Genomic DNA, 13,416 nt, shown 5'->3' with positions numbered 1-13,416 from the left:
TTGCATTTTCCTGATAGCTAAGGATGTAGAACACTTTTTTAGATGTTTTTATGCTATCTGTATTTATTCCCATCCAAACTTTCTATTCAGTTCCATAGCCCATTTTTTTAAAAATATTTTTTGTTCATTATTTATTTATTTATTTGAGAGCGACAGACACAGAGAGAAAGACAGATAGAGGGAGAGAGAGAGAATGGGCGCGCCAGGGCTTCCAGCCTCTGCAAACGAACTCCAGACGCATGCGCCCCCTTGTGCATCTGGCTAACGTAGGACCTGGGGAACCGAGCCTTGAACTGGGGTCCTTAGGCTTCACAGGAAAGCGCTTAACCACTAAGCCATCTCTCCAGCCCATAGCCCATTTTTTTTTTAAAATTATTTTTATTTACTTGCCTCCAGCCACTGTAAATGAACTTCAGATGTGTGAATCCCCTTGTGCATCTGGTTAATATGGGTCCTGGGGAATCAAACCTGGGTCCTTTGGCTTTGCAGGCAAATGCCTTAAACGCTAAGCCATCTCTCTAGTCCTCCATAGCCTATTTTTAAAATTGGGTTGATTGATTTCTTATTGTTTTGCTTTTTGGGTTCTTTGTATATTCTGGATATTAATCTTCTGTCAGATGTGTGGCTGACAAAGATTTTCTCCCATTCTGTAGTTTGTCTTTTTGCTGTATTCACAGTGTCCTCTGCTGGAAAAAAGCTTTGTAATTTCATGAGATCATAGTGGCTGATTAGTGGTTTTATTTTCTGAGTAATTGGGGTAATATTCAGAAAGTCATTGCCTATGCCAATATTTTGAGGAATTTCCTCTACCTTTTCCTATAGCAATTCCAGTTTCAGGTCTGATATTAAGGTCTCTGATACACTTGGACTTGATTCTTGTGCATGGCGAAAGACAAGGATCTATTTTCATCCTTCTACATTTAGATATCCGGTTTCCCTAGCACCACTTGTTGAAGAGGCTGTCTTTTCTCCAATGAATATTTTTGGCATATTTTTAAATCAAAAATAAGATGGATGTAGCTTCTTGGATTAATATCTGGGTCCTCTATTATGTTCCATTGATCTACATGTTTGTCTTTGTGCCAGTACCATGATGTTTTTGTTAATATGGCTTTGTAGTATAGCTTAAAATCATATATATATATATATTCCACCAGCCTTATTTTTGTTGCTCAAAATTATTTTGTCTATTCAAGGTATTTTATGCTTCCAAATGAATTTTAGGATTTTTTTCTATTTCTGTGAAGAATTCCATTGGAATTTTAATGGGGATTACATTACATGTGTAGATTGCTTTTGGTAAGATTGACATTTTCACAATATTGATTCTTCCAGTCCAAGAACATGGGATATCTTTCCATTTCTTTGTGTCTTCTGCAATTTCTTGCTTGAGTGTTTTAAAGTTCTCATTGTAGAGATCTTTGACTTCTTTGGTTAAGTTTATTCCAAGGTACTTTATTTATTTATTTTTTTGAGGTAATTGTGAATGGGAGAAATTCCCTGATTTCATCCTTTGCTTGTTTGTTGTTAGTATATAGGAAAGCTACTAATTTCTGTGTGCTTATTTTATACCCTGCTATGTTGTTAAAAGTGTTTATCAGCGCTAACAGTTTTTTGGTAGTCTTTAGGGTCCTTTATGTATAGAATCATATCGTCTGCAAATAATGACAATTTGATCTCTTGCTTTCCAATTCATATCCCTTTTATGAGTGTTTCTTGCTTTATTGCTGTAGATAAGATTTCCAGTACTATATTAAATAAAAGTAGGGACCATGGACACCCTTGTCTTGTTCCCAGTTAGTGGGAAAGCTTCAAATTTTTCCCCACTTAGTATTATGTTGGGTATCGGTTTGTCATAAGCTTTTATTATGTTGAGATATGTTCCTTCTATTTCCTGTTTCTGTAATGCTTTTACCATGAAAGGATGTTAGATTTTGTCAAATGCATTTTCTGCATCTATTGAGATAGTCATGTGGTTTTTGTCCATTTATATAGTGTATTACATTTATTGATTTGCATATGTTGAACAATCCCTACATCCCTGGGATAAAGCCTACTTGATTAGGGTGAATAATCTTTCTGACATATTCTTATATTCTGTTAGCCTTTATATACATTTTTTTTTGTTCGTTTTGGTTTTACGAGGTAGGGTCTCACTCTTGTTCAGGCTGACCTGGAATTCACTATATAGTCTCAGGGTGGCCTTAAACTCACAGCAATCCTCCTACCTCTGCCTTCCAAGTGCTGGGATTAAAGGCATGTGCCACCACACCTGGCTTGTTTGCCAATATTTTGTTCAAAATTTTTGCATTTATGTTCATAAGGGAAATTGGTCTGTAATTTTCTTTTTTTTTTGTTCTGTCTTTGTCTGGTTTTGGAATCAGGGTGATGCTAACTTAATAGAAGGAGTTCAGTAGAATTCCTTATTTTTCTATTTTATGGAAAAGTTTGAGAAGCAGTGGTATTAGTTCTTCCATGAGGGTCTGGTAAAATTCACCAGTGAATCTATCTGGGCCTGGACTTTTTTTTAGTTGGGAGACTTTTTATAACTGCTTGTATATCCGTACTTGTTATTGGTCAATTTAAATGGTTTTTCTCATCTTGATTTAATTTAGATAGGTCCTATGAATCAAGTAAATTATTAATTTCTTCCAGATTTTCAAATTTAGAGGCATATATATTCTTAAAGTATGTCCTTGTGATTTTCTGAAATTTGCTGGTATCTATTTTAATGGTGCCTTTTTCATTACTACTTTTATTATTTTTCTTTATTTTATTTTAATTTATTTTACAGAGAAAGAAAGAGAGTGTGTGTGAGAGAATGGGCACACCAAGGCCTCCAGCCACTGCAAACAAACTCCAGATGTGTGCACCCCTTTGTGCATCTGGCTAATGTGGGTCCTGGGGAATCAAACTTAGTTCATTTGGCTTTGCAGGCAAATGCCTTAAATGCTAAGCCATCTCTCCAGCCCTACTTTTATTATTTTTTTTTTGTCTCTTCTCTCTTTCTTCTGGTCAGATTTGCTAAGGTTTATTGATCTTGTTTATTCTTTCAAAGAACCAACTGTGTTCTTCATTGATTGTTTGGATTTTTTTTTGGTTTCTATTTCATTAATTTCTGCCCGAATCTTTATAATTTCTGCCTGTCTGCTGATTTTTGCTTTGCCTTGTTCTTTTTCCAAGGCCTTAAGGTGAAGCATGAAATTGTTTACTTGTGAACTCTCTAATTTCTTTTTTTTTTAAATATTTTTTTAATTTTTTTAAACATTTTTATTTATTTATTTATTAGAGAGAGACAGACAGAAAGAGGCAGAGAGAAAGAGAGAGAGAATGGGCGCGCCAGGGCCTCCAGCCTCTGCAAACGAACTCCAGACGCGTGCGCCCCTTTGTGCATTTGGCTAACGTGGGACCTGGGGAACCGAGCCTCGAACCGGGGTCCTTAGGCTTCACAGGCCAAGCGCTTAACCGCTAAGCCATCTCTCCAGCCCTCTAATTTCTTAATATAGGCACTTAGAGCTATAAATTTCCCTTTTAGGACCACTTTCATTGTGTCCCAAAGGTTTTGGTATGTTATATTCTCATAATTTGATTCTATGAATTTATTGATTTCCTTTTTGATTTCTTCAATGACCCATTCATCATTCAATAGTGTACTGTTTAGTTTCTGTGAATTTCTGTATGCTCTGTAGTTTTTCTTATTGCTGATTTGTACTTTAATCCCATTGTGGTCAGATATAGTACAAGGATTATCTCATTTTTCCTATATTTGTTGAGATTTGCTTTGTGTCCTAATATATATATGGTCCATTTTAGGGAATGTTTCATGTGCTGCTGAAAAAAATGTATATTCTGTAGCATTTGGATGGAATGTTCTGCAGATATCTGTTAAGTCCATTTGTTCCATGGTATCATTGAATCCAGATGTCTCTCTGTTTATTTTTTTTTTCTGGGATGACCTGCAAATTGATGATACTGGGGTACTGAAGTCACCCACTAAAATTGTGTTTGGTGTTTTCTTTCTTTCTTTTTTTAAAAATAAGATAACTGTTTTATTAAACATATGAACACATTTATTTACACAAGATGCTGTTACTTTCCTCTCCTCTGACCTGAGGCCACCGCTCCAGAACCTCACTTTCACAGGAACCCACTTTCAGCTTTAGGCAAGAAGGGGAAGGAAGTGTGGTTTGGAAAGCAATGCCACACACCCAGACTGGGAAGCAACAATGGCTGGTACTGTGCCCACAGGCCCTAGTGGTCTTGTTCTTCTTCTCAGCAGGAGCCCTTCCATGAACAGACACTCCAAGCATAAGGTGGTACTGCCCTCGCTCAATGCTATCCACCCTGTACTAACTAACCTACTGGAACTTCTGGAAGAAATCCCACTCTGGTTTACAACCTCTTGTCATTTTCCCCCTTTCCTTTAGAGCATTTCAGACACACACACACACACACACACACACACACACACACACACACACACACACACACATACACACACACACACAAAGAGAGAAGAGCAGTAAGTTTCAAAAGGACATCAATTGAGATCTCCTACAGATGTAACCTTTCTAGAAGTCATGTGGCCAAACACATAGCCAGAGACAGCAGATTATGAAAACAGGTCCAGCTGAAGCATCTTGGGTAGCCAGTGAGATCCAATTACTCTGCATCTGTGGATTTAAAGTGATCATCATCCACAGTAGAATAAATGTGACCCTCATTGCTCAGAAAATCCACTGCTTGCTTGATTGTAGCTATAGGCATGTGCTGGAGATGGCTCCTGAGATCCTGAAAATTCAGTCCTTCGGGTCTTGGGCAAGCCTTTATCAAATTCAGCACCTGGTTTTGGGTCACAGTAAGGCCATTTGCTGGTATGAAGTTATTCCCAAAGTTTCCCATTTCATTCATTCCTGAGTTGCCGATAGATGCTCTGCTTGCCGAAGGCTGGCTGTTGGATTTGCTCAGCATCATGTGTGCATTGACTACTTCCAGAATATGTGCGGTGAACTCATTCATGTCTTCCAGGGGAATAATCTTAAAGGCTACCAGGCTCTTTTTGTTCTGGAAAGACTGTAGCCACTTTCACATATGTTTCTGGAGGAACCACAGTGTTTTCTCCACTGGCATCATCTGTGTTAACCCACTGGCAAACATCCATTGGTGCAGCTGTCATGTCATCTATTTTATAAACAATATTGGTAGGAGCCTTCTCAGCATGTCTGATTATTCATACAATAATGACCTGTGAAATCTCAACATTTCCAATTTTGAACACTTCATCAACTAGAGTAGCAGAAAGCAGCTGAGATATGGTACAGGGTACGATGTGCTGGGCTCAGGCTCTCAATTTCTTTTCAGCCTGAGAAGTGGTTGGTGATCCGAAGCCCCTGGGGTCTGCGTGTAGTCGTCGGCTCCCCCAAAGCTAGAGGTGCTATAGCTTTCAAATCCACTATTCCACATCTTGGTCACAGCTTGCCCCACACCTCAAAACAGGTAGCTGCGCAGAGGTGGCAGCGGACTCCCTGCTTTCCTCTGGCTGTTTGGTGTTTTCTGTGACCTTAAGTCTAATAGTTTTTGATGAAATTGGGAGCCCCTACATTAGGTGCATATATATTTAGGATTGTAATGTCCTCCAGTTGGAGTGTTCCTTTACTCAGTATAAAGTGACCTTCTTTATCTTTCCTCATTGATGTTGGTTTGAAGTCTGTCTAGTCAGACATTAGGATAGTAACCCCTGATTGTTTCCTAGGAACATTTGTTTGAAATACTGTTTCCCATCCTTTCACCCTAAGACAGTGTTTATCCTTTATTGAGAGATGAGTTTCCTAGAGGTAACAAATGACAGGATCCTGTCTTTTAATCCAGTCTGCAAGCCTGTGTCTTTTGGCTGGGACATTGAGACCATTGATATTAAGAGCTATTATGGAAAGGCATGTATTTATTCTCATCATTCTTCTTGTTTTTTAGTGCTTCCTGTTTTCCCCTTTATTTGCTCATTTTAAGTGTAATTTGAGCATGGTTTATTTTTTCCTATTTCCTCGTGTGTTTTGCTTTCTCTTTATCATGAAGAATTCCTTCAAATATTTTCTGTAGAGCTAGTTTAGTTGTCATAAATTCCTTTAGCCTGTTTTGTTGTGGGATGTCCTTATTTCTCCACCAATTTAGATAGTTTTTCAGGGTAATGTTATCTTGGTTGACAGTTGTTATGTTTCAGAACTTGGAATACTTCATTCCATGCCCTTCTTGCTTCTAAAGTTTTTGTTAAGTAATCTGCTATTATTTTGATGGACTTGCCTTTGTAGGTGATTTGCTTTTTCTCTCTAACTGCTTTGAATATATTTTCTTTGGTTTGCTTGTTTAGTAGTTTAATTGTAACACATGGCAAGGAGAGGTTCTTTCTAGGTTTTGTCTATTTGGTGATCTAAAAGTTTCTTGTATCTGTATTGGCATTTTTTTTTCCCAATTTGGGGAAATTTTTCTTTTATGATTTTGTTGAAAACACCTACTAAGTCTCTGGATTGAAATTCTAATCCTTCTACTATACCCTAAATTCTTATGTTTGATCTTTTCAGTGTCACAAATATCTTGAAATTCCCATTCATACTTTTCTCTTAGCTTGTCTTTCTCTTTGTTGGACTGTATTAGGTCTGTCACCTAGTCTTCTATTCTATTCTGTTCTCTCCTTCATCTATTCTACTGGTGAGACTTCCCATAGAGTTTTTTATTTGACTGCGTTCTTCAGAGCTAGAATTTCAGCCTTTTTCCCCCAGTATTTCTATTTCCTTATTCATATCTTGTAATTACCTTCTTATTTCATTAAGCTGGTTTCCTATGTTCTCTTTCACGAGTTTGTTTTTTCTTTTCTTTAATTCCTTTGTTTTCTTCTTTGATTCCTTTGTTTTCTTCTTTGATTTCTTTGAGTATAGATAAAATCATTTTTAAAAAAATCTTTGTCAGGCATTTCATCAAACAGTCTCATTTGTGATCATTTCTGCTGGATTTATAATTTTTGGTGGGATTGTATTGTCTTTATTCTTTGTGATTCCTATGTTATAATGTAGTGACTTTTGTATCCAGAATTGATTTGATGCTTGGGTTTTCTACTTATCTGAAGTGTCCTTAGATGTGGCAATCCAACTTTACATACTTTCAGGATATGAGTTTAAGCTGCCAGGTATAGCTCTTGTACCCCAAACCAACTGTAGAAGTAATCCTAGGTGTTGAGTTTGCCTGTTAATCAAGTATTTTAGTGACTGGGTAGAACAATTTACTGGCAAATTCCACACTTCAGCTGAGCAATATACACATTCAATAAAATCTATCACAGAGTATGCAAGTATGGGGATTAAAAGAAACAGATAATCTTATAAAACCAAAATCGCAAAGGGTATGTGTTGCTCTACATCTTTAATCCTGTCAGTTGGGAGGTAGAATTCTGTTCTGAATTGGGTTCCAGGTCAGCCTGGATCTGAATCAGGCTCTGTCCCTAATAATGACAGAAGCAAAAGACCAAAGCCCTATAAATCTGAAAGCATCAAAGGCAACAATATTCAACCCCCAAATACAGTTTAATTGAAAATGGTAAAGCCAACCAAGAATATGTAACCCATTACCTACCCTACATGGAAAGAGAGATTAGCACTTCCAATGCAGGCCTATGTATTTGTTTTATTTATTTTTTCACTTGGCCTTGTTATTTTTTGAGGTGGCTACCAATCTCACCAGTGCTGAGTGTCCACCTTGATCCCTCAGTGTTGTGCTGAGGAGCTGGAGTTCTGATCAGCTGTCCTGGATGCCCTACCACCTGGGGATGAATGTTGGAGGTTATCCCTTTTAGTAGCTCCTTAGCTGATCTCAGCTGTCTCTCCTTCAGATTTCTTGATTTTGCGAGGAGGCTGATGAGGTTGGAAAACCCCCTTGTCTGGTCTCTGCTGCTTCAGCTTTGTGCCTCGCTTCGCAGGTGGTGCTGGGCAGTCGCGCAAATTGTGTGGATGGGGCTGCTAGTGCCTCAGTGGGATTCTGGGTGTTTTCCTCTTTTCTGGTGGATCTTGGTTTCTCTTGCTTCCCTGCTGTGTCTAAGAAGAACCTATCCACCTTCACTTTTCAGAAGAAAAGTGTATTTTTCTGTTGTTTTGCTTAAATCCCTCCCTAGGCTGGTTTGGCCTGGCTCCTATGATGCCATCTTACCCAGAAGACTACTTCACATTTTTATGACAAAATTTTCTTTGTAACAATTCATTCATTTCAGGTGATGGATTGTTAGGTTGCTTCCACTTTTTAGCCATTATGTGTTAGATTGTAAGAAAGCTGTTCCCTCCTCTACAGCTTTGGAAAATGCAGCACTCTCAAGGTTTCCAGGTCTGCGATTTTAGAATCTTCAGTGTTAGACATGTTAAATTGACCATGTCTCCTGACCCCAGGGCTGTAGGAGGGAATGCTACTTCTTCCTAGCCACCAGATCACTTCATACCCTACACCTACTGTGCAAGCCTCCTCCCCTCCCCAAAAGTCATTGAGACCCTTTTCTACCCTTACTCTAAATTCTGAGGCCTTTTTCATATCACTTTGAATGCCTCTATTCTCTCACCTGGTATTAAATACAAACTTAGGCCAAAGAAACAGTTCATTTCCCATCCTCTATTCTTTTATTTATTTTTGAGGTTGGGTTTTGCTCCAGCCAAGCTGACCTATAATTCACTATGTAGTCTCAGCCTGGCCTTAAACTCCCAATAATTCACCTACCTCTGCCTCCCGAGTGATGGGATTAAAGGTATGCACCACCATGCCTGGATCCCTGTTTTTGTTTATTTATAAGAGAAAGAGAGAGGTAGATGAGCCAGAATGGGGAACACCAGGGCCTCTAGCCACTGCAAACAAACTCCAGATACATTTGTATCTGGCTTACATGGGTACTGGGGAATCAAACCTGGGTCCTTACGCTTGACAGGCAAGTGTCTTAACCACTAAGCCATCTCTTCAGCTCTCCATTCTTTTTATTTTATTTTTTTTGTTTTTCGAGGTAGGGTCTCTAACTCAGGCTGACCTGGAATTCACTATGTAGTCTTAGGGTGGCCTTGAACTCAAGGCAATCCTCCTACCTCTGCCTCCCAAGTGCTGGGATTAAAGGAGTGTACCACCAAACCCATCCAGCCTTTATTTATTTTTTAATGTTCGCCATTCTGACTCGAGTGACATCAAATCTCAGTGTGGTTTTAATTTGAATTTTCCTGAGGGTTCAGAATAATGAACATTTTTCATATACTTATTAGCCTTTTGTATTTCTTCTTTTGAAAAATTTCAGTTCAGTTCCATAGCTCACATTTTGATTGGCCTGTTCATTTTCTGGGTATTTTGGTTTTAAAATTCTTCTATAAGCTAGGTATTAGTCTTTTGTCTGATTTATAGCTGGCAAAGATTTTCTCCAGTTCTGTAGGCTATCTTTTCATTTGTTTGATCATTTATTGTGCTATGCAAAAGCTTTTAAATTTCATGTGTTCCCATTCATCAATTGATTTTATTTACTGAGAAACTGGAGACCTATTCAGAAAGCCCTTCCCTATGCTTATATGTTGATGTGTTTCCCCTACATTTTCCTCTAGCAATTTCAGAGTTTCAGGTCAGATGTTAAGGTCTTGATCCATTTGGATTTAATTCTGTACATAGGGGGATAAGGATCTAGTTTCAGTCTTTCACATGTAGATATCCAGTTTTCCCAGTATCACTTGTTAAAGAGGCTGTCTTTTCTCCAATAAGTATTTTTGGCATTTTTGTCCAAATTCTAATGGCAGTAGCTTCATGCTTTACATCTGGATCTTCTATTCAGTTCAAGAGATGTACACATTTGATTTTCTGCCAGTTGCATGGTGTTTTTGTTCCTAAGTCTCTGTAATACCCTGAAATCAAGTGTGGTGATATTGCCAGCCTAGTTTGTTTGCTCAGAATTGTTTTGACTATTTAAGGTCTTTGTGTTTCCAGTTGAATTATGGAAATCAACTCTGTTTCTTTTCCTTTGGGGTGGGGTGCAATACTGGGTAGTGAACTCAGGGCCTTGTACTTGCTGGGCAAGCACTCTACCACTGAGTTATGTCCTCAGCACTCAAATGAAATTTAGAAATTTTTTTTTTGCTATTTCAATGAAGAATTTTATTGGAGTTTTGATGGGGATTGCATTAAATCTGTAGATTGCTTTTGGTAAGGTAATAATTTTCACAATGTTGATTCTTCCAATCCATGAACCTGGGATGTCTTTCCATTTCCTACTGTTTACTTCAGTCACTGTATTAAATATTTTAAAGTCTTCATTTTATAGGTCCTTGGTTTATTCCAAAGTATTTTAAAGTATTTTATATTTAAAAAAATATATTTTATTTATTTATTTACTTGAGAGAGAAAGAGGGAGGGAGAGAGAGAGAGAGAGACAGAGAGAGAGAGAGAAAAGGCATGCCAGGGCCTCCAGCCAGTGCAAATGAACTTTGGATACATGCACCACCTTGTGCATCTGGCTAACGTCAGTCCTGGGGAATCAAAACTCTGTCCTTTGGCTTTGCAGGCAAATGCCTTAACTGCTAAGCCATCCCTCCAGCCCTTTTCCAGAGTATTTTTAAATGCTTTATTTATTTATTTGCCTGCAGAGGGAGAGAGACAGAAGAGAGAGAGAATGCCTGTCAGGGCTTCCAGCCGCTGCAAAAGGACTCCAGATGCATGTATTACTTTGCATACCTGGCTTTACATGGGAACTGAAAAACTGAACTTGGTCATAAGGCTTTACAGGCAAGCTCCTTAACCACTAATCCACTTCTCCAGCCCCCAAGATATATATATATTTTTTTGATGTAGGGTGTTGCTCTAGCCCAGGCTGACCTGGAATTTACTTGGTAGACTCAGGGTGGCCTTGAATTCATGGTAGTCCTCCTATCTCTGCCTCCCAAGTGCTGAGATTAAAGGCATGTGCTACCACAACCTGCTTTTTCTATTTTAGAGAGAGAAAGAGAGAGAATTGGCACACTAGAGCCTCAGCCACTGAAATTGAGTTTCAGACACTTGCTCCACCTAGTGGGCATGTGAGTCCTTGCACTTGCCTCACCTTCCTGCATCTGGCTTATGTAGCATCTGGAGAGTTGATTATGGATCCTTCGGCTTCGCAGGCAAGTACCTTAACTGCTAAGCCATCTCTCCAGCATTTTTTCTTTACTTTTTTATTTTTAATTATTTGTTTATTTGACAGTGACAGACAGAGAGAGAGAGAGAAAGAGGCAGAGAGAGCAAGAGTGAGAGAGAGAATAGGCACACCAGGGCCTCCAGCCACTGCAAACGAACTCCAGACCCAAGTGCCCCCTTGCGCATCTGTCTTTTTTTTCCACACCTCGAGATTGCTTTAATTACATGTCCACATATGCACCATGCCCATCAGCAAACCAAATGAGATGGTGCCACTCAAATGTGATGCTCAGTCATCCTACTGGAAGAAAAGGTGCCTGCACCTCAGCATTCTGTTCACTGATCGAGGAAAAGAAAATAAATGTAGACATGAAAGTCTGTATTCCATCCACCATTTAACACCTCTCGTATTCATGTGTTGATGAAAAATGACCACCTACTATTACAGAAGGCAATATATCACAAAAGAACAAAAATACAAAAATATTCCATAAAAATATATCCGACTATGAAAATCCCACTTCCTGGTATCGTCACATCCTCCTCTTCTGTGTACTTATGTACTGCACATTGTTGCTTCGGATAAATGCGTCCACGTACTTATTCTTCAGCTGTCCATTTACATATTCCTCTGTCCGCTCCAGTGCTATGTTCATGTAGCCATCCAGGCAGGCCAGGATCCCTCCATAATCCACACCAGAATTTAATTTCACCACAACTGGCCGTCCAGGGATTTGCTTTAAGAAGTCCCTGGGAGTTTGCTTCCTCAGTCTCATTTTAACAGTCTTGGGAGACAGAGGCTTGAGTTCTAATCCCCGCTCCTTACTTAATTAGCTGTGTGGCTTGAGTAACTCATCCTTTCACCTCTCAGGGGCTAGCTCCTCACCTTGCAACTGGGATCCGGAGCCCTCACCTTGGAAGCCACACAAGTTGGCCTCGGGCAGCTCTTTTTTTTTTTTTTAAATTTTAAGAAGATAGTTTCGCTCTTGCCCAGGCTGACCTTGAATTCACTAGATAGTTTCAGTGATCCACCTCCCTCTGCCTTCCAAGTGCTGGGATTAAAGGCATGCACCACCATATCTAGTCCCAAAGTATTTTTTTTTAATGCAGTTGTGAATGGGATTTTTTTTTTTTTTCTGACTTGCTTCTCAGCAATCTGTTTTTGGTATATAGAAAGGCTACTGATTTCTGTGTATTACTTTGGTCATCTTTCTACTTTGTAGAAAATGTTAATCTGCTCTAACATTTTTTTTTATGGAGTCTTTTTTTTTTTATTTGAGAGCGACAGACACAGAGAGAAAGACAGATAGAGGGAGAGAGAGAGAATGGGTGCGCCAGGGCTTCCAGCCTCTGCAAACGAACTCCAGACGCGTGCGCCCCCTTGTGCATCTGGCTAGCGTGGGACCTGGGGAACCGAGCCTCAAACTGGGGTCCTTAGGCTTCACAGGCAAGCGCTTAACCGCTAAGCCATCTCTCCAGCCCTTTATGGAGTCTTTAAGGTCCCTTATGTATAGAATCATATAATCTGAAAATAAAATAATTGGCTTCTTCTTTCCTATTTGTATACCTTTTATTTGTGACTCTTATCTTATTGTTGTAGCTAAGACTTCCAGTAGTATATTGATTGATTCTAGAAATTTTAAAATTTCCTTATTTTTATTTTTTTGGTTTTTCAAGGTAGGGTCTCACTCTGGCCCAGGTTGACCTGGAATTAACTATGTAGTCTCAGGGTGGCCTCGAACTCACGGTGATCCTCCTACCTCTGCCTCCCAAGTACTGGTATTAAAGGTGTGCGCCACCATGCCCGGCTCAAATTTCCTTCTTGATTTCTTCCATGACTCATTCATCATTCAATAATGTGTTGTTTAATTTCTACAGATTTGTGTATATTCTATAGTCTTTCTTCCTATTAATAGTTTTTTTTTAATTTTGGTTTTTTGAAGTAGGGTCTCACTCTAGCTCAGGCTGACCTGGATTTCACTCTGTAGTCTCAGAGTGGTCTTGAACTCACAGCAATCCTCCTACCTCTGCTTCCTGAGTGCTTAGATTAAAGGTGTGAGCCACCATGCCTGGCTTGATTAATAGTTTTATTCCATTATAATCAGATGAAAAATAAGGAATTATTTCAGTTTTCCTATATTTGTTAAGATTTGCTTTGTGTCCTAATATGTAGTCTATTTTAGATAAAATTAAATGTGCTGCTGAAAAGAATGTTTATTCTGTGTATGGAATGTTATGTAGATCTATGTTAGGTTA

The 13,416-nt window shown here is 38.9% G+C and overlaps 1 protein-coding gene and 1 pseudogene across 1 annotated transcript; both read right to left on the bottom strand.

The window, feature by feature from the left end:
- Window positions 1-4,662: 4,662 nt before the first annotated feature.
- Window positions 4,663-5,466, bottom strand: LOC101610217 (annotated as a pseudogene).
- Window positions 5,467-11,686: 6,220 nt separating this feature from the next.
- Window positions 11,687-11,936, bottom strand: LOC101605392 (U6 snRNA-associated Sm-like protein LSm6). Its single transcript, XM_045140002.1, has one exon. It carries the CDS (start codon window positions 11,934-11,936, stop codon window positions 11,694-11,696), a length of 243 nt encoding a protein of 80 aa, XP_044995937.1. The 3' UTR covers window positions 11,687-11,693.
- Between the last annotated feature and the right edge of the window lie 1,480 nt (window positions 11,937-13,416).

Source organism: Jaculus jaculus, chromosome X (genome assembly GCF_020740685.1).
Source record: "Jaculus jaculus isolate mJacJac1 chromosome X, mJacJac1.mat.Y.cur, whole genome shotgun sequence".
Taxonomy (NCBI): Eukaryota; Metazoa; Chordata; class Mammalia; order Rodentia; family Dipodidae; genus Jaculus; species Jaculus jaculus.
This window is presented reverse-complemented; position numbering and strand designations above follow the sequence as displayed.

Excerpts from the sequence above, each read along its gene's own strand:
- LOC101605392 (XM_045140002.1), bottom strand. The coding sequence starts at position 11,936 with ATGAGACTGAGGAAGCAAACTCCCAGGGACTTCTTAAAGCAAATCCCT.